Source organism: Podarcis pityusensis, assembly GCF_964106645.2.
Source record: "Podarcis pityusensis genome assembly, chromosome: 7".
Lineage (NCBI taxonomy): Eukaryota > Metazoa > Chordata > Lepidosauria > Squamata > Lacertidae > Podarcis > Podarcis pityusensis.
The window spans coordinates 50,531,945-50,553,156 of record NC_138031.1 but is presented as its reverse complement, the minus strand read 5'-3'; the positions used below and the strand labels follow the sequence as shown (position 1 = coordinate 50,553,156).

Here is a 21,212-nt window from a genome sequence, read left to right as displayed (position 1 = left end):
CTGAAGGAGCGTCTCCACCCCCATCATTCAGCAGGACACTGAGTTCCAGTGCCGAGGCCTTCTGGTGGTTGCCTCACTGTGAGAAGTGAGCTTACAGGGAACCAGGCAGAGGGCCTTCTCAGTAGTAGCGCCTGCCCTGTGGAACACCTTCCATTAAGATGTCAAGAAAATAATTCTCCGACTTTTAGAACACATCTGTTTAGGGAAGTTTTTAATGTTTGATGTTTTATCGTGCTTTTAATATTCTGTTGGGAGCCACCCAGATTTATTATTTATACCCCACCCAGCCATATGGGTGGGGTATAAATAATAAATTATTATTATTCGTGTTTTCCCAATGCTGGTTGGTGCCCATTGGGACTGGTAGGGTAGAAGGCAGAGAGACCACTGTAGCTGGACCCAGAACCAGTAAAAGGCAGGAGCCACCTGACAGGTTGCTAAGTACGAAGGCAGGCAGGTAAGAGCTGCCTGAAGGCAGGCATATTTATGAGGAAGTGTCCTATTTGCCCTTAGTGACAGGCTACCACTGTGTTTTCCGGTTCTTATATTTTCTAAAACCCAGAAGTATCTCTCTGAAGAGCTATGAAATTCCTGACACTGCAGGTGGGATTTTTAAGGTTCATACTACAAGTTTTAAACATTTTCAAATTGGAGAACAAGCTCAACAAATGGGAGGTCTGTTCATACGCTTGTTTGCTCAACTGCTGTAGTTGGGGGAAGTGGATGGGGCTTGAGAATGTTGAAGAGAAGGAAATATCCAGACATGAAATAACATGATGCTGTGAGTAAATTTGAATGTTGCAAGGCATACATAAGTCTCTTAAGAGGGAAGGGGAAATTTGCATGTATATCTTGGCAACACAGTCAACAAAACAAAAATGGAGAATGAAAATGAAAGGGCAAATACTTCCTACGCAGGAAAGTATCACGTTTGTTAGCTTGTCAATATGGAGGTCTCAAGCTTTCTGTGATGATAAGTCTCTCATACAACCCTTGCCTCTGCTGCAGAGAATTCTGGTAAGTATTGGAAGGCTCACACTTGATTCACACAGAGCACTTGTTCAGCCTTTTAGTTCAGAATCGCCCTGTGTGAACTGACAGTACTTGTGAAAGGTACAGGAGTGAGAAAAGTTATGTTTGGGCATGTGCACTTGAATGAAAGATCTAACCATTTAACTATGCCAACTCAATATTTTAAATGAATGGAGAAGCAGAACACCTCTGATTGATTCAACGTAGAATGTGTGATGCAGAAGCAAACCTTTTTCAACCCCAGTGAAGGACATGGATTCTATCATAAACTTGTGTGTGGTTTGACATTATCCCAGCTACTAGTGTAAATAAATGGTGGGGGGTTTTTTTTAGTCTTTAAATGTCCGTGTTTGAGCATTCATTTATATGCATTTAATATATGAAATATTAGACTTTTTCCATTCCTTTTATTAACAGAGTTTGTTCCCAGCAACTCAATACTATATACTTAGTACAGAATAGCACTCAAAAGCCTCACTAACTGCAAAACACATTTACTTTGATGATGCAAGTCCTGCTGGTATCAACACTCACTTTCAAGTAACTGTGCTTAAGATTGCAGCCTAAGGTGATTTTTCTGATTCACAGTTTGAGGAAAACAATATAGTCCTGAAAAATAAGTCTGTTATATTCTTTACTATCCTGGAAAAGATTAGAACTAGAGCTAGCTATTCAGACTTAATCATTTTTAGAACAGCATTTGATAGACTTCATTCATTAATTTCTTCCTCCTCGTCTTCAAAAATTTCCTCTCCATCATTTGCTGTAGCTTCTTGGTACTGCTGATACTCTGACACAAGGTCATTCATGTTGCTCTCTGCTTCTGTGAATTCCATCTCGTCCATTCCTTCTCCTGTAAACCAGTGAAGAAAAGCTTTTCTCCTGAACATGGCTGAGAATTGCTCAGAGATTCTTTTGAAGAGCTCTTGGATAGCTGTGCTGTTGCCGATGAAGGTAGAGGCCATCTTGAGGCCACGGGGTGCTATATCACAAACGGCCACTTTGACGTTATTTGGGATCCATTCCACAAAGTAGCTGCTGTTCTTGTTCTGGATGGCCAGCATCTGTTCATCAACTTCTTTCATGGACATGGGACCTCGGAAGACTGTAGCTACTGTCAAATACCGTCCGTGCCTTGGGTCGCAAGCTGCCATCATATTTTTGGCATCAAACATCTGTTGCGTGAGTTCCGGGACTGTGAGAGCCCGGTATTGTTGGCTCCCTCGGGCAGTCAGTGGAGCAAATCCTGGCATAAAGAAGTGTAGGCGTGGGAATGGGACCATATTCACTGCCAGCTTGCGCAAATCTGCATTTAGCTGACCAGGAAAACGCAATGATGTTGTTACCCCGCTCATTGTAGCGGACACCAAGTGGTTCAGATCTCCGTATGTTGGTGTGGTAAGCTTCAGAGTGCGGAAGCAAATATCATACAAGGCTTCGTTATCAATACAGTAGGTTTCGTCTGTATTTTCAACCAGTTGGTGGACTGAGAGTGTGGCGTTATATGGCTCCACAACAGTGTCAGAGACTTTAGGAGATGGCATGACACTGAATGTATTCATGATCCGATCAGGATATTCCTCTCGGATTTTGCTGATCAGTAGTGTTCCCATCCCAGAACCTGTTCCTCCTCCAAGAGAATGAGTGAGCTGAAATCCCTGCAAGCAATCACAGTGTTCACATTCTTTTCTTACTATATCAAGCACTGAATCTACCAGCTCTGCTCCTTCCGTATAATGTCCTTTGGCCCAGTTATTTCCAGCTCCTGTTTGTCCTGAGGTAACACAACAAAAGGGGAAGAGGTGAATAGGTTTACAACTCATGAAATAATAAGGAACTTCAAAATATTCATATTTATCCACTGTATGCATTTAAGCATAGACTTTGTGGAAAACTTTTAAATAGAGTTACACCGAGAGCTCATTTAACTGCCAAATGTGTCCAAAATATTCCACATGTTCCTCAAGTACATAGTGGCATGATGGCACTACAGAAATAACATAAAATGCTGCACTGTTCTGACTACAGTGGAACCTCGTGTTACGGACAGGATCCATTCCGGAGGCCCATCCGTAACACGGAACTGACGCAAGCCGAAGCGCCGCGTCTGCGCATGCACAGGGGCCGATTTAGCACTTCTGTGCATGTGCGAGCAGTGAAACCTGGAAGTAACCAATTCCAGTACTTCCAGGTTGCCGCAGGACGCAACATGAAAACACATAACCTGAAGCGGACACAACATGAAGTATGACTACACTGAAAACCAAGGTGTTGCTTTCAGCATGTCCAAAAGCACTCCATAAATCTGTAATCATTTACACAGACATTTTTAATAAAAAAATATTATTTACAAAAGAGATTACCCCATAGACCCACACTTTAACTGGACCACTTATTTTCCAATGACAGATAAAGTTAGTCTGTGCATCCCTCGTTCTCCTTGCACTTTTTAAAGACCGACACATATCACTCTCTAAATTTACAATTTAGAGCCCACTACTTCATTTTTGTAAAAGATTTCAGTAAAGTCACATAGAAATGCACTGGCAATCTGCCTGTAACTTGTGGGTCATGTGCCCTTTTCTGACTTAGAGAGAGACATTGGCCCAAACTGCCTGTAAACAAGGGTTATCTCAAAGTGGTGAACTGTGACATTCCAGATGTTTTGGGGCTTTAATTCCCATCAGCCTAAACCAGCATGGCCAATGAAGCAGGGATGATGAGTTCAACAACATCTGAGAAGTCACAGTTTTCCCACCCCTTTTTACATTTTCCTTCCTGTTTTCATCATCTGTTAGAAGGTTACCTGACCCAATGGGGATGAGAGACAGAAAGGCAACATAGTCTTCCCTTGCTTATTCCTTCTTAAGTCAGCACCTACAGATTGTTTTCCTCAGGCTTTACTTGCTTCCTCTTCCCCCTCCCATCAGTTAGTATTCGACCTTTTTGTTAACCTCATGGCTCCATAAAGGCCATATGAGCTTGTACCCAGAACGGTTTGTTTGCCAGGAGTAATAAGTTTCTTTATTCTTTCAACCAGCGGTTGAAAGAAATAAACAATTTATTTCGGCACTTTGCCAAACTCCAACATAATCTACTTGGTAAGTTTAGCCAGCATTTGTAACAGACAATCATATACATACCAAAGATGAAATTATCAGGCCGAAAGAGTTGTCCAAATGGACCAGACCGCACACTGTCCATGGTTCCAGGCTCCAAGTCCACCAAGATTGCTCTGGGCACATATTTCTGAGCTATAAGAAAAATGAAATGCATCTTGCTTCGGGATTTAATTTATTACAATTGCTTGCCACATCTTTATTGCATACACATAACATATGTAATTATTTATCACTGTGTTTCTAGTAGCTCAGTTTAAGGTATACCTCTACTTCCCCACAAATGTTTGGGAAAATATAACATAATGTCCCTTACTGTGACCATTGGCCTGACCTTTATTGTCAAAGTCTTTTTGATTACCAGCTGATCTTGTTTACATTCACCATATAAAATTTGCTTAGTTGTTTTGGTGACAGAGGATGGTGTTTCCATTCTGTACAATGCAGCAAATTCACAAGCCCCTGGATTACTTTCTCCACACACACACCCTCTGTAATCCCTTGTTTGCATATCATATTAAAGTTCTTAGCAAGTTTATAGGTACCTGAATATAATTGTGCAAGCTGGTGCTATTTTTGAAACAAAACAATAGAAAACATGAGCCCACAATCTAGAGAGGAAGAAGTGTACATGCAGAGGAAACATGGAGATTAGTACTGGGACAACAAATTAAAAACTGAAATGAAAGGACATGTGATAAAGGACACTGGTTGTAAACATATCCTGAAGCAGGGATGGGGATCCACTAGCCCTACAGATGTTGTGGGATTCCTACTCCAATCGGCTCAACCAAAATAGCCAATAGTCAGGGGTGACGGGAGCCATTATAAATACATTTGTTAGGAAATCAACATTAAAAGTAATTAATTTTGTTCTGCTAGGTAGAAAATTGTACATATGGAAACAGGAAAACTCTATCATATTTCCATTAGCAATGGGCAGTACTTGGAAGGAAATCCCACTGTGTTCAATGGGGCTTGTTCCCGAATATATATGGTTGGGACTCACACTACAGAGAAGTGATGGAGAATCAGTAGCCCTCTAGATATTGCTGGAATACAATTCCCCTTATCCCTGGCCATTGCCTATGCTTGCTAAGGCAAATAAGGAGCGGTAGTTCAGTCATATCCACGGGGGGGGGGGGAGAGGGTGCCTGTATTAGCCCTTTGCTTCCCTACTTGTGTCAACCCCTAAAGTTACTCTAGCAAGCATAGCTGCGTTTCTGTGACTCTTTTAAACAACTACAGTGCTACCTCTGTAATCCAGAAATAGTACCTCAGGTTAAGAACTTTGCTTCAGGATGAGAACAGAAATCGTGCAGCGGCGCAGTGGAAGCAGCAGGAGACCCCATTAGCTAAAGTGGTGCTTCAGGTTAAGAACAGTTTCAGGCTAAGTACGGACCTCTGGAACGAATTAAGTTCTTAACCAGAGGTACCACTGTAGATGTAAAGAGGAGGGATAGTCCCACTGTTATCTCTTATACCAGGCCCCACCATGACTGGAAAGTTGCTTTCTCCCTTCCTATCTGCTAACAATGCTGCAAACTGCAGGGGGATTAGAACAGATAGATATCACAGGCACAGTGCAGCACTGATCAGCCAGAAATGGAAGGAGGGGAGGTGGCAGGCCTAACCCAACCAAAAGTGTTGGAAGTCTTTAGTTGAAAGAGAATGAACCACCCAGTCTGGAATGCATCCAGGACAAACGCTTAACATGCTCGTATTTGTAAAGAATGGCAGGATTTTATGCTATTGGGCTGGGACAATGGTTCCTGGCATTTAGGGAACTGCTGTTAGTGAATCACGGCTTAGCTGGTGCTGCAAACTTTGTCCTCCATGAACTTTCCTGAATCAAAAGGCAAAAGTGCTTGGAACTCGTTAAGTTAAAGGTTGGAGATGAACAGGATCATTTGCTCACTATAACCCTTATAACCAGCAGTCTTTAAATTGAGCAAGGGCTCAGATGTTCAGTACCAAGGCTTATAGAAGATTCAAGTTCTGCTTATATACATGTGGGAAAGAACTTTCATTTTATATGAGAGGGTGCTTCCACACCAGGCATTTACTCTGGATTTTTTGCATTTCATTTATTTCTAACCTCACTGCTGCTTATGTTATTTTCCTCTACAGTTCTTTGTTTCTATACCTGCCAATGGATGCATCTTACAAAATAAACTATAGTCAGTTAAGGCTTACACCACAGTAAATTCATTAGTCTTTGTTGCTTTTTACAGGCATCTGTGTGATGTTATCATGAAATCATTGTTCTCCTGTGTTTTCCCCATAGTTCTTCCACTATTTGTCAAATATCGAAAACCTACTTTAAAAAGCATAAAACAGAGCAGCACTGCAATATCTGTGTAGATTGCCCTAGTGTTATGATTCTGTATTATTTTAAAAAGAGGTCTAGGTTTGACATGTGCAGTGTGCACATATCAGGCACTTGAGCCTGATATGCATCTATGCTTTAGCACATCTTCACTATTAAGCTTTCTAGTCAGCAGCATCAGTGCTTATATGAAAGAAGTGTTTTAGTGCAAATTGAGAAGTTCATTTTTTAATATGCTGCCTCTCCCGTCAACGCCATTTTAGAAGCATGTTCTGCTAAGTTAGTTGCACAAGTGTGCTTAAATTAAACAGTGTTACTGTATACTGAAGAATTTCACATTTTTATTTTTAAAAGCCATGCTGCTAAAATGACATGCTCAATTGAACTTTCCATTCACCTCACCCACACAAGTTATGTTATGCCCAGTAGTGTAGATGGAACACAGCTGGATAGACCACTCAGAGCACCATATCCTCCAATGTGTAGAAAGTCATTAGCAATTCCACATGTAGGATTCAGCAGAAGAACAGGGAACTACAGTACTAAACACCACCAGTCTGAAAGCACCTTGAGTGACTAATCACCTCATCTTTCATATCTGGGACCGAAGTGGGAAGCAAAGTGTTTAAGTAATGGGCTCTTCTCTCTTTACAAATTAACTATCGACAGCGAGACTTAGAACCAGATAATCTACACAGGTTTCTGTGGGACAGTGAAAAGCTTTCCCATGATTGTGGAAGCTGAAGGCCTCTACAAAACAGAAGACTGCAATACTCTGAGCACAAATACAAAGCAATGAGGTCAGCCCTTCAACATACAGCTAGCAAAGGGAGGATCATGGTGAAACTGATGTCTCCTTAAGTTGCTTGTGTTTCTGCTCTATGCAAGAAAATAAAAAGCCAGGAAATTAGCATATCTTTTATTCTACTTTGGGGGGGGGGGGCAAAGTGCAGTACAGCACACTGAGACTGTCCTCCGGCCCACTAAAAATCTAGTTCCCCTTTCCTCCTATTCCTTGTGGGATTCCACTCCAGTTAGCTCAAAGCACTTTCAAGTCAATCTTCGCAAATCTTCCATTTGTTTTTAAAGTTTCATTTCAAATTTTGAAATAAAATACGCTGAATTATGTGTCCAAGTGCCAATTTTTTGTGTTTCTGTGCCACATGTGGGGAACCTCTGGCCTGCCAGATGTTAATGAATACAGTTCCAATCATCCCTGGCCATTGGTAAAGCTTGCTGAGGATGCTGGGAACTGTAGTTCACACACTCTTTCTAATTTACCTCCCTCCTACTGCCAACAAAGTAAGCAGTGAGCATAGAACTGTAACAGTTGAGGTTGAACAACACATACACACACACTTAATGAAGTACATAGAGGAAACTGAGCAACGTTTTTGCTTTCTTCATTGCTTCTCCTCCCATAAGATCACATTATGCTTAGCCCTTGGACAACAATGGTACACTTACAGGATGATTCATTGTAGTAGACATTGATCCTCTCCAGCTGCAGTGGTGAGTCACCAACATAGCCTCCAGCTGGGTCGATACCATGTTCATCACTGATCACTTCCCAAAACTTTTGAGTGGCAAAGGAAAAGAAAAGTGAGACAAACTCTCTGAGAAGATGGTCATCATCATAGCTCTCCCCCCCCCCCAAAAAAAACCACTCTGTATGCGTGTTTCCCTTACTCTTTATCTCTGCCACTAATTGCAAGTCATCGAAACCCACCCATCCTTGGCAGGGACAGAACAGGCCTCTGAGGCATGTGTTGAAGCAACAGCTGCCGAATTCTTGGCATGTTTGAAGGCTGCTCCTCTGAGCCCCTCCCTGCTGTAGGCTTGAACAGCAGAGAAAATATAGGGTGGGGTTGTGGGGGGGGGGATAAGGTCAAAAGCTAGGCAGATTCACATCAAGATTTCAAACCACAGAGAAAACGGATAAAATCTCCAGCAGCATTTCTAGCTTGGGTTAATTCCCCTCACGCCCACCCCGCTGCTGCCTCAGGGGTTTTTTTCTCCCTTGGTTTCTGTTTTTTCCAGAACCTTTTATGGTCAACGTGGAAGAGATGAGCTATTTAGTTCCCGTTTTGGTGGTTTCCCACTCTGTAGCTTATGTGAGCACGCACAAAATTAGAATCCGAGTTTGCTACAGAACAAGAAACTTCTCCCCAAAACAAGTGAAACTCTTAGGAGAAAAAAATTGTTTATCACTTTCTTCCTAAATTCTTAAGGCACTAATGAATTAAACATATTTTCCAAAAGTATCTTATTTTGCAGGTGGGTGTCTGAAGAAAGAGGGTCCCAATAGCACAAAACAGAAAATCCTACTGTACCACGAGGATTTACAACTGGAACCACCAGGTGCTAAATACAACTTAGTAATAATAATAATTCCCCTTACCTTGGTTCCAATTTGGTTTCCGCACTGGCCTGCCTGGATATGAACTATTTCCCTCATGCTGATATTTTACAAGCTCCTGATCAGTCTCCTGCTTCTGCTTCTCTCTTCCTGACGCTGCTGTGTAGAGTTCAGCTATGCACAATGTCCTTGCCTCTGTTAACGTTTTATTGGCTCCCGGTCTGTGATTCACCCTCCCTGCTCTGCTCACTCTGCAACTTCACAGAAGAATGAGGAGGAAGGGGAAAAAATGCAGCAGCAACTGGCTCTGCCCCCCTGCCCAGCCTTTTCTGGGACTGTGTCTATATATGAATGACATTTCACTCCATTCTTTCAAAGCACTTCAACATTTTGAGCAGACTGCAAGTCTCTGTGCTTTTAAGTTGCCTCATGCATTATTATCCTCTAACTTTTGTAAGACTTATGCCAAGCCAAAGGCCACTAGTTGTATCATGCTGTCTCCAAATAATTGACAGGGCTTCATTGATGGTTCCTGAAAATCCAAACTGAGGAGGAACAGATGAATATAAATTCAGGAATCAGCATCCAAGGTCACAAGTATAAATCCTGAAAAAGGACAATTGTGAAGTCTCTCAACCTGGATTAAGTACTTCCAAATAATCTGTAATGCATCTATTCCCATCACCCCATTCCCTTTCTTCAGGTGCCACCACCATTCTAAGCAATATTGGTATATTTTGGGTGGGGGCACCTTGTTTATGAAATTGTCTCTCAAGGGACATTGCTGGAAGAACCAAAGTTAGCATCTGGCACCCTTAGGCAACTGTTGGGCCTCAGTGCCCTGGAAAAGCTCATCGCTGACCTCTGCCCTAAGTCCCACTGCCCCTCGGTTTAAAATTAATTTTCCAACCCAGTGCATTAAACAGTACAAGATGGCTGGGTCTAGCTGCAGTTTTCATGTCTGTCTATGTTCCTGATGTAGCTTCAATCTGGGGCATTGTGGGAAATCCAAACCGCTGCTAGACGTAGCCACTCACTGCTGTTGTTACTGCAGCCCATTGTCCCAGAGCCTGTCAAGAGAGGTGAGGGCCTATCAGAGGGCACTTTGCTCTCAGACCAGGAGCTGGCCCTCGGTGCCAGATCTATTCAAAACTCTTACTGTAGACTTTTTGGATTTAGGCTGTTGTGATAGAGTTGGTGCTTGCTCTTGTTTCTATGTGTCTTTTGTGAGCAATTTTTAAAGTGTTATGTATAGCTAGTTTGATTTACCGTATTTACTATATTAATATTTTAAAATTTAAATTAGCCCCTTGGTGCTCCTGAAGGTGAAAAGGAAGAGTAATCAAGCAATCAAAATTTGGTAAACTTTTGCTGTGAGGGGAGAGAAACTCTGGTTGCCATTAGAGTTGACTTTACCTGTGTGGCCCCACTGTGTGGCCTAGGACCTTTTGTATGGGAGCTGCTGCAGAACAACAACTATGAGGGTTGAGAGCCTTCAGAAAGGAATTGTTTCCAAAGGAAGAGCTGGAGGGAGAGAGAAACTCTGCGGTTGCCAACAGAGGGTGGCTGGTTTCACCTGTGTGACCCTGCTATCTAGGCCTAAGAACTTTTATAAGGGACTTATAAAGTCCACAGACAGAGCAGTGGGAAAATGAACAGGAGAATCAAGAAAAATCAGGCAGATGGGATATTTTATCATTAATTGTTTCTGGGACTGGCTAGATGTTTGTTTCTTCTAAACACAACAACACTATTGCTCTCTAGCGTTGTCTCTTATGGATGATGCCACTGTAAAGCAGTGGGTAGCCAAATACCGGCCTTCAGATATTTTTGAACTCTCACCCTTGGCTGTTCTCTATGCTAGCTGGGGTTGATGGGAGTTGGAGTCAAAGAACATTTGGCTACCCCTTATAAGCTATCCTCAAGAGAAAGACCTTGTTTTCTCTTGCATGTTTAGCCCAAATTTCATTATGTCCCAAATCACCAGGGAGTTATCGGCATAAGTGATTTTTAATGGATGTAAATCTTTGTCCTCATCCCACCTGAGTTATTGCTACTAATGCTATAGAAATTACATAGCCAGTGATATGGGATTTTAGAACTCAGTTACTAAGAAATAGCTCCTGGCTACTCTGTTTCTAGTAGACAAGTGTCCACATGATAAAAAATTTTATGAGTCATGCTGCTATGTGAAATGGCCCTTACTTTACACTTTGGTATGGTCTAAGTGCAATGGACACTAATGGGCAGTTGGCTATTCCAAGCAGCTGGAATCTAAGTCATGCCCACCTGCTAGGGTGGGCCCAAAACAGCTTCGTCTAGGAGAGTATTGTGAGAAGAGCTGGAAGCAACAGTTTTGTATTTGGCTGGCAGAGAGATTACTCAAATTTGGGAGAGAGGAGAATCATCCTACCTATTTCAAAGTGAATTTTTAAGTCAATGAAACTTAACTTTGAATCGATGTCTCCAAAAATCTCTCCTCTAATATGAATGCCTTTTTTAAACTTCATATGATTAGGGAAGGACAAGCACTGAAAAATATACTGGTTGACACCCTTAATTTCAATAAGCTCATAGTCTTAAGACATAAGGATGTGCACTACAGGCTTTGTAAGGAGTAATTTAAACACTGAAGACTGAGGTATACATAATGAAGAAATGGAGGCAAATTGATGGTGCACTTGTACAGTACAGAAAAAAAGTTCAGTGGTAAATTTGTTCAGTATCCAAGACACAGTCATCTAATTCCAAGCAGCCTATGTATGATATTAAGAAGAAGAAATGGAAAATGCTACTTACTGCTCTGGAAAAACACTACTGTAGTACTTCCCCAATTTGTTTGTCATGAGATCTGTTTTGTTAAGCCTTTTCCTGCTTTTCAGGAAATATATTAACATTCTGTGTAGAGTTTTTCTTTGGAGCATTTATATTAGCTGGCAGAGTCTGTCACGGCCTGTCAAGAAAGAAACTTAGATGGTGGGAAAGAGACTGGTCTAAGCAATCTCCACTAGGCCACCACAACTAACAGAGGAAATATATAAAAGGTAGCCATGCTGCTATCATTGCACAGAAATCACTAAGAAGGCAGCTGCATATTTTGTCCCATTATTCTCTTTCAATGGGCTTAGAGACTTACTTAAAAAATAAAAATAATAAAGCCAAATTCTTGCCCAAGGTCACCATGGGAAGCCTTCATGGGCACCATAGTGTCCATGGGCACCAAGTTAGTGACCTATGATCTAATTGATAATCACTAGCTCATATGTATCTGGCACCATGAACAGCCCAGGTCAGCCTACTACTACCGTATGAGGCCTCTTGACATTTTATTTGCTGAGATTCCACCCACAGAGGGAATGGTTCAATTCCAGACAATCCCAATGAGATTAAGGATAAACATGGCAACAGAAGCTATAGCTCCACAGCTTCAGCAGCCAATTACAACAACAACAAGAAGTATATGGTATTGTAAAAGCACAGTGGTAATACCCTGCCCCTACCACACAGTCCCTCTCTCAAACAAGACTGCTCTGTGTTGACCATGTATAAACATGGCCTGTCAGCAGACGACACAAAGAGTGTGGCAAAACTTCATACAGAGTGAAATTGTCACATAGATGTATGTGATTTATTTTTGAAACTTTTTCTTCAGCGAGCAAACCATTTGTTACACACAAATTAAAACTGTTAGCTATGTTACCATACCCATGATTTAAGAACATATGAATGCTGAGAATGTAAAGAGGTCAGTATGGCCTCTGTTCATCCAGAGCCCACCCCACAGGCCGCCCACGTTGGAAAAAAAATCAATCTATCACAAGGCCCATTTGTTAAACAGTGTGTGCAAAACATGGGATTACATTACATATCATTTGCTCAACATAATGTATTGCATTGAGAAACGAGAGTAAAGGCACTTTTGTAATCTCTGTGCTGGCAGCATTTAAATAAGTGCAGTTTGCACTGCAAAACCTTCTGCTGCCCTTACTCCAGCTTCACATGTAATTTAACATGAAAAATAAAAAATTAACTCTGATCTTCTGCAATATAAACAAAATAATCTGTTAGGCTTTAAACACCTATTGACACTGTTAAAGGATTGAAATAAAAGTTTGCTTGTAACTTTTAGTATATAACTGTTGTTTTTTTTTTGTTGTGTAGGGAAACCAACAGGTCTCATCACCAGCTGACCATGTGAGTGAACTTGAAAACAGAGTTTATCCTTGGATCAGAAGGCAGTCAGAGCAATTGGGCCTACATAGTTTCCTCAGAGGCCAGATCAATCCTGGGTATATAGGTATGTACCAGTAACCAGTTAGGAGCAGAAGCAAATTAAGACTTCATTCCTGGGAAGCACCTGATGAACTGTTAAGGACTGCTCCTCACATATCTTATTAGGTAGAAAAATGCTAGGCAAATGTGAAAAATCAACAGCAAAACTATGACATCACAACATAGTATCAAGGGTCCCAGAGACAAACATATAGAATAATGATGAAAAGCCAGAGCAAGCCAGAGCAAATTCTCACACCAGCCAGAATTCATTAACAGCATCTCTGAAGTATTTTATCAGTGCTTACACATTAGAGACATCGGAACACTGCTATTCCTTGAATGGGATAACCATCCAGGGTTGTTGTTATTGTCATGCAACTATGGGTGACTAATGTCCAGGATGAGACTGTGCTTTTTATCAGTGGTCTGATTCCATAGATGTTTTCGTGTATAGCTGACATCCAAAATGCATTTATCAACAATCTGATATTATTCAAGGAAGAAAGGGTAGCAGATTCATTCAGAAATGTTAATATTAGTAAAAAGTTAAGTAAATAAAAATAATAGTTACTCATTTCAGGATTTTTTACTCTGCTTAACACTCAAAATTTCTAAGCAGTGTGCATAACATGTTTCTTAAAAGTATGAAGAACAATTAAAAATTCACCATAGAAACAGAAACATACAGTACATAAAATGTCCATTGAAATAGGAAAGTCTTTGTCAAGTTCAGCAAGGGGGGGTGCTATCTAATCTCAGTTGAGAGGGAGTTCCACAGGATTAGAGCCACAATACTGACTGAATGGCTTCTGGAAGTTACAAACTGTGCATCTGAACCATGTTTTATTGTGTTTTTAATATTTTGTGGGGAGTGGCCCAGAGCATCTGGGGCAGGGTTATAAGGAATCAGGTGTACCTTAAGTTATTATGGACCCAAGTTGTAAGAGCATTGTTAATTAATACAAGAACATTGAACCTAGTCTGTAAGCAAATGAGTAACCATTGCAAGCTTTTAACCACTAGTTTTAAGTGCTGGCAGTAGTCTGTCTCCATCAGCAGTCTAGCTGCAGTATTTCGCGCCGGCTGGAGCTTCTGAACCAGGCACAAAGGTTGCCTCTTACACAGAACATTGCAATAGTCCAGTCTAGAGGTTACCAGTGCATGAATCAACGTGGCCAGGCTGTCCCACTCCAAGAATGGCTGTAGTTGGCATACCAGCTGTAGCTGTAGAAGCGCACTCCTAGCCGCAGAGGCTGCCCAAACCTCAGTGAACTATGACATCTCCAATTCCTCACCCACCCCCATGAAATGTTGCAACATGGCACAAACATCAGAGACACAGAAACTCTCATTTACAGTCAAGGACGAAACATTTCTGCACCCTTTATTCAACACAACTATCAACAAATGGTCTCTCTAATTAGTTTTGCACCATGATGAAAGGTGTAATTTTTCACAGTTGCAAACATACCCAATGTGCAATGAGCGAGGGAGGGAGGAAGAAAGAAAGAAAGAACTATGTGCAAACGAAACTAACTTAACTAGCAACGTGGCCAACTAAACTGCCTTGCCACAACCATCAAGAAACACATTTTTTAGCATGTAAAGCTAAGCAGATGCCAATAAAGCAGTTGAGAAGCACAAGGTGGCTAAAAGTGCCACTTTTTATTGGATAAAAGAGTCTGTCAGCTTTGAGGTTCCCAAAGCAGGTGTTAAGGCTGAATGAAGGAATTTTAAAGTACGGTACTATAATTTATAGCTTGCAAAAGCAGGCAAGCAAGCAGCAATCAAAATCCTATTAATAGTTTTCTTGGGCAGTTCTAACAGCTAAGCATATCCATGAGTATGCATCAATAGGTAAGAAAGGGTGCTTTCAGACAGGAGTTTATCATGTTTTTCACAGAGTCCATATGATGTAGTTGTCATCAAAATGCCAGTCTACTTTGTTGACATGTAATCCAGATTTCTCCTTAATTCAGAAAACTTGGTAAGTAAAAATAACATGCTATACCTCCACTGCCATGGCTGATGTGGAAGCACATTTTGGGGTGGGCTCGATTGTCATGGTTGTGGTGATGTTTCATGGGTGATATCTATCACCACACTCATTTCCTCTTCACCAGAGTGCAAACGAGCAATTTCGTTTCCAGCAGCCCAAATGATAGAAGTGTGCCTATTTCACGTGATGGATGAACTTTGGGTCTAATCACCTTCATCCCAGTGGGAAAATGTATCCAAAGTGGACCCTCCTCTGCTCCTCCCCCCCCCCAATCAGTTCAAAAGTTGCTCTGCTACCCTTTTAGTTTTAAGCACCAATAGACTGGTTCCACCCCAGTTCAAGTAGCGCCCACTCCATTTGTACAGCCCTGACTTGTCTCAAAATGTTCCCCAGTGCCTAACCAATCCAAACGCCTCCTCTCAACACCATTGCCTTATCCAAACATTCACACACTGAAACTACAAAGCTGTCTAGTTGCTCCTGAATGTGGAACTGGTAGTATTTCAAAGAAGGCTACCATGGCTTTCAGCATTCTACCTAGCAACCTAATTATTACTTGTGTTGTTGTTGCTGGATGAACACTTTTAGCATTATACATGTTTCCATTGATCTTTTCAATTCTTGGAAGTTGCTTTGAGACTCTTTCAAAAAGCAGCAGATACATTTAATTAATAATAATTATATGCCAATATTTCAATAACACCAAACATATAATTTGAAGAGTTAAGGGGGATAGAGACGGTATATTTAGCAGAAATAGTTAAATGCAAGATCTCAATGTGTACAACAACTGAAGATCTAATGCATGCTTGAGATTCCTTCCACTGTTAACAAGAGACCAATTATTTGCCCTCGCCAAAAGACAAGCAGTTAGCTTTTACTTCCATAGCATCTTTCATCTGCATTATTTAAAAGAACTACAGAGACCTTTGCTAAGTCTCACCATAAAACTACAAGATTAGCAGTTACTGTGAAACTGAAGCTGAAACTAAAGCTTGTAGCCACTTTATTCTCACTGAAGTGGTCAAGCTGAATACACATGGGGACTCACATGAGTCCCTCCATGCAAAACATTCTCTTCATGTAGAAAAGAAGGATATTGGGGAGAAGGTTTGTAACTTAATGTTATTCCTGACATGTTCATCTTTCATGTGCAGAGAATGTGTGAGGAGCATCCATGTGAGCCCTTACCTGCACTCTAAAGTGGTACCGTCCTGATGCAGGTTTATCCCCTCAGTGACAACTTGGCTTAGGACTAGTAGTGTGACTCATTTTTATCTGTCACTTTTATCTTCCTTTAAAGAGTGCAGAGCAGCGTACATAAGTAATATGTGTGTGTGTGTGTGTGTGTGTGTGTGTGTGTGTCAGTCTTAGAGAGAGCTTCTCCAGTACAGAATAGGTTTGCCAAGGTCAAGTCCTATCCTAATACACACACTTATCCATGAGTGAGACCCCTGAAGTTGAGGAGGCTTACTACTACTACTACTACTACTACTAATTTATTATTTATACCCTGCCCTTCTGGCTAGGTTTCCCCAGCCACTCTGGGTGGCTTCCAACAAAACACTAAAGTACAATAACCTATTAAACATTAAAAGCTTCACTAAACAGGGCTGCCTTCAGATGTCTTCTAAAAAATTGGTAGTTGTTTTTCTCTTTCTGAGTAGGCATGGAGAGGATTACACTGCCCAAATCAGTTTCAAGCACACAAGTGAGTGAGGTCAAATAGTCCAAAATTATTTTGAAAAGTTTATATGGCATTTAATTACCCAACTCTCTTGCACCTGATGATGTGCTAGCTGCTGTATTCCATTGTTAGCTTCCCAAGCTCCTGCATTTGCCTGCCTTTCTCTGAGCCCTCTCTCTAATCTCAAACATTTTTCTCCTCTGCAAAAAACCATGAGAATGAGACACACTGGAAACAAACTCACAGGCGAACTTGGTTCCCTGGCATTGAAACACATGTGATTAGAATTTTGCCTGCTAGGCCTCAATCTGTACATGTTTGTCTACTTTAAAATGTTGAAGAAACCCATGCCCCACCTGTAGTCTATGTGATTTTACTGAGAAAGGACATGGAATGAAGAGACCTGAAAACAGAATAAGCCTGTGTGGGACCTCTGAATAATAATTCTAGTCTGGCCCCATCACTTTGTAAAACTGAATTGTTAGCACTGAGAGTCACAGCTATATAGCTGAGGCAAAGAAAGGCCCTTATAAATATTGGACTATAAACATTGTTTCCCCAAGAGGAAAAAAGTCAGTGGGGAAATCAAATCAGGAAGTAGAGTAACTATGCATACAGAATATGAGCAGTGTCTGAGTCAAACAGGAGTGAGTACTTGAGACAGAATTCCTTTTTTGGAAGCTAGACAGTCACACTGTTTCATTAACATTAGATTGGCAGTAAGTAATGCAGTCACACAAGAAATACCACTGTTGTGAATGCAAGGAAGCACTAGTTTCCACCATGAATTGATTAAAACCTGAAGCTTTCTGCTTCGACTTCAAGTTTTTAAAGAAACACTAATAGATTATTGGAACAAAATCCAGTAGGCAGAAATGACATTCTTTTCTCCTGCCCTACTGAACTTCCTCAGGAAGACTGGAGTCCCAGAATGTGTAAAGAAGGATTTTTTCCTGTTTAGACAAAAGCATGTGTTGTGATTTAATTAAACAGCAGATTCACACATTTTTCTGTGGTGAAATAGGATGTCTTCAATTCCACATGAAGACTGGATAAATATGTGTGCTGCTGCTTCATATACATGATGACAGTGCACACGCTTGCAGCAAAATGCTATACTTCACATGCAGACATGTTTGTGGTCACAGGACACATTGGAAGGCATTTAATGGCAGGTCTGAGCTTCAGCAGTGCCAGCCCAGGTGGGAGACCACCTGGGACCCCAACTCTTGAGTTCTGTGGAAGAAAGGCTGGATATAAACATAATTGATAAATGCAGTCATGTTCTTAAAAAGCAATGTTTTTGCATCTAAACAGAGCACTATATGCAGCAGGGCAGGATAATCCTTTACTATATGATTCATTTCAATACAAACAGCATTAGAACCATGATTTAAACATGCTGTGATTTCAGAGATGCTACATGTCTACACAAATTGTGATCCACCAGTTTAAACACAGGCTGCCAACTATATCAGGTATTGACACCTCCCAACTCCCCTTTTTATAGTCCATGCAGTTTGCATACACTCCATTTCTTTTTTAATCCAATCAGTCTTGCTAAAGGATGTCCAGCTTAAAGATAAAGAGCCATAGAAAGGGGAGCAAGAGTTTTGAAGATGCCTATAAACAGGCAGCACACAGTCACAATCTTCTCCAATATGGTGAGATATATTGTGTGGTGTTCCTAATCCATAAACAGAACAAGGAGTGAGGTAATTTCAGTTATTCTCCCTCCCCACCCCACCACCTGCTGCCAAATCTGCAGTAGAAAGTTGGAGGTTCTTCTAGAACAGATTTGGGGGTGGAAGAGAGGAGAGGCAATTGGAAAAAGTGCCTCCTTCCCCATTCTGCTCATGGACACATCCAATCACATAGCGCTTGCTGTCGCTCTACTACAATCATACCGATCCCCACCCCCCATGAGCACATATAATTCTTATGCAATTCTTTCCTTTTGTTGTGGTTCATTTCTTCTTTTTTAAAGCCGCACATAAAGTAAATAGTAGAAAGTAGCCACCAACTACTAAAAGCCCCCAAATTTAGCTCTTTTAGATCTAAAACCAACAAATATGCTCCCCTGGAGCTCAAATTAGGTTTCTGAAATAAAAAAAGGTAAAGGACCCCTGACAGTTAAGTCCAATCTCAGACAACTATGGGGTTGTAGCGCTCATCTCGCTTTACAGGCCGAGGGAGCTGGCGTTTGTTTGCAGACAGTTTTTCCGGGTCATGTGGCCAGCATGACTGAGCCACTTCTGGCAGCACACAGAAACATTGTTTACCTTCCCGCCGGAGCGGTACCTATTTATCTACTTGCATTTTTGGTGTGCTTTCGAACTGCTAGGTTGACAGGAGCTGGGGCCGAGCAAAGGGAGCTCACCCCGTTGGCAAGCCCTAGGCTCAGTGGTTTAGACCACAGCGTCACCCGTCCCTTTCTGAAATACAGTGGTACCTCGGGTTAAGAACTTAATTTGTTCTGGATGCCCGTTCTTAACCTGAAACTGTTCTTAACCTGAAGCACCACTTTAGCTAATGGGGCCTCCCGTCTGTAACCTGAAGCGTCTGTAACCCGAGGTACCACTGTAAAGGATGCCTGAAAAACTACAAATGACAGTGAAATCTAGCCCTGAGAAGCATGTTGGGATAAGCATGTGCTCAACACAGCCTTGTACTCAATTCCAGACCTGTAGAACAGGTCCAACACACATACGGCTCGTAAGGCCCTCTGGGTAAGCCTCTCAGTGTCCTAGAGTCCTCTCCTCCTTCTCAAATCCTAGTTCGTGCTTTCCCAGTTTTGGGATGAAGCTGGGAGGGCTGTAGGACCCTTCCAGAGCCTTGCACCTCTTTCCCAAAGCCTGATACATCACTTATATGGCTTTGGAAAAGCAGCATGAGGGAGAGGGCTTTAAGTTTTGTTCTCGCTCCCATCCTCTGCTGGACAAGGCAGTGTGTGGCCCACAGGTTCTGTGTTGAAATACTTTAGTGGCCCACTTGATATGAAAAGTTGGGCCACCCTGTTGTGGAAGCTTCTGGTACCGCCATTTTGTACCTGGTTGGTAGAGCTCCAGGTTCTAGCAAAAATCAAAATGGTTCTTTCTGCCAAGGCTGAAGTTGACCCACCCCATCAGACAATGATAAACACTAGTTTTATAAAAATGCTGCACTTGATGAGGCAGGAAAACTGTTTATTCAGTTACTAATACACCCTGGGTCAACAACTAGATTTGTGAATGGAACACCAGCATGGGCAAGGATGGTGAATCAGGCTTCACCTGCAACCCACAAAATGGACTTTCTACACACAATTATTCTTCATCTAAATTGAAAAAAGAATGTGGAAGAAACAAGGGGTGGGGTGGGCAGGGCAGTTGTACTCAGTGGGCCTGGATTTAGCCTTAGGAATTTAAGCCTGTTTACCTTTCGGTGGAACAATAGCAAGTCTTGCTTGGCTCCAAAACATGGTCTGAATGTACATGGTGAAACAGTCTTGCTGAAACTAAGTAGGTCCATACCTGGGCAGAGCCTTGATGGAAAATTGAGTTCCATGGATAGGTGTGGCACAAAATCATAACTAAAACATGTATTGTGTCTAGCTGGTTGTATTTTTAAAAAATCATGTTGTGCACCAAGCCAGTTCCTTTGGAAAGATAGTATACAAACACAGTTAATATTAACTACTACCAAATGTCTTTATAATAGTGACACCCCAGGTTTCATAATCCAGGAAATATTGTCCAACAGCAGCCATAAATATTTGTCTCCCAGTGCCATGGCGACATAATAAGATTCATTTCTACATCTGTTAACATAGCAATCATCATATTTTTCCTTGGTGCAAGGTGTGAGAGAGGTCCAAGATGGGGATGCAGCAAGAATAATAGCAGCTGACCTCCGCTAAAGTCAATGCCTCCCTAAACCACTGTTTTATTTTGATGCTCTTTATTTCCCCTGTCTGATTGAATAGAGGAAGAAGGCATCTGGTGCTTTCTTCCAGCTGTAAAATTCCTCATTCCCCGTATACAGATTTGACTTCATATCTGGAAAAGCAGTTCAAAGAAGAAAGTAGTAGTAATTAAAATCTCAGTATTGAACTAAATCCCAAACAATGCTTAACCTGTTAAAAGCAGATCAGTCTTTAAATTTGCCAACAATGATGGTGACAAGAGAAGCACTTGAACTATTAACGTAAGGTTGTGTGGAAATTTCTGAAAGCTTCAGATTTTAGTGAGTGTGTTGTGTTGACATCAGTCTGTCTCAGAAGACAATGGAGGAGTGAGCCTTTGGCGGTGAAGTCAAAACTATTGGAAGGTTACAGCACCTGTTGTGGCTGCAAGACACCGATACAGGAGAGACATGTTTAGTTGCGGCAGTGGCAGCGATAGATGGTATTGAGAAATGGCACAACAATGTAG

At 41.5% G+C, this 21,212-nt stretch overlaps 1 protein-coding gene across 1 annotated transcript; it reads right to left on the bottom strand.

The window, feature by feature from the left end:
• Positions 1-1,419: 1,419 nt before the first annotated feature.
• Positions 1,420-9,115, bottom strand: TUBB6 (tubulin beta 6 class V). The gene is made up of 4 exons (XM_081014243.1): positions 8,882-9,115; positions 7,948-8,056; positions 4,176-4,286; positions 1,420-2,806 (listed from the first exon to the last, which is right to left on the bottom strand). Exons 1-4 carry the CDS (start codon positions 8,936-8,938, stop codon positions 1,743-1,745), a joined length of 1,341 nt encoding a protein of 446 aa, XP_080870369.1. The 5' UTR covers positions 8,939-9,115; the 3' UTR covers positions 1,420-1,742.
• Between the last annotated feature and the right edge of the window lie 12,097 nt (positions 9,116-21,212).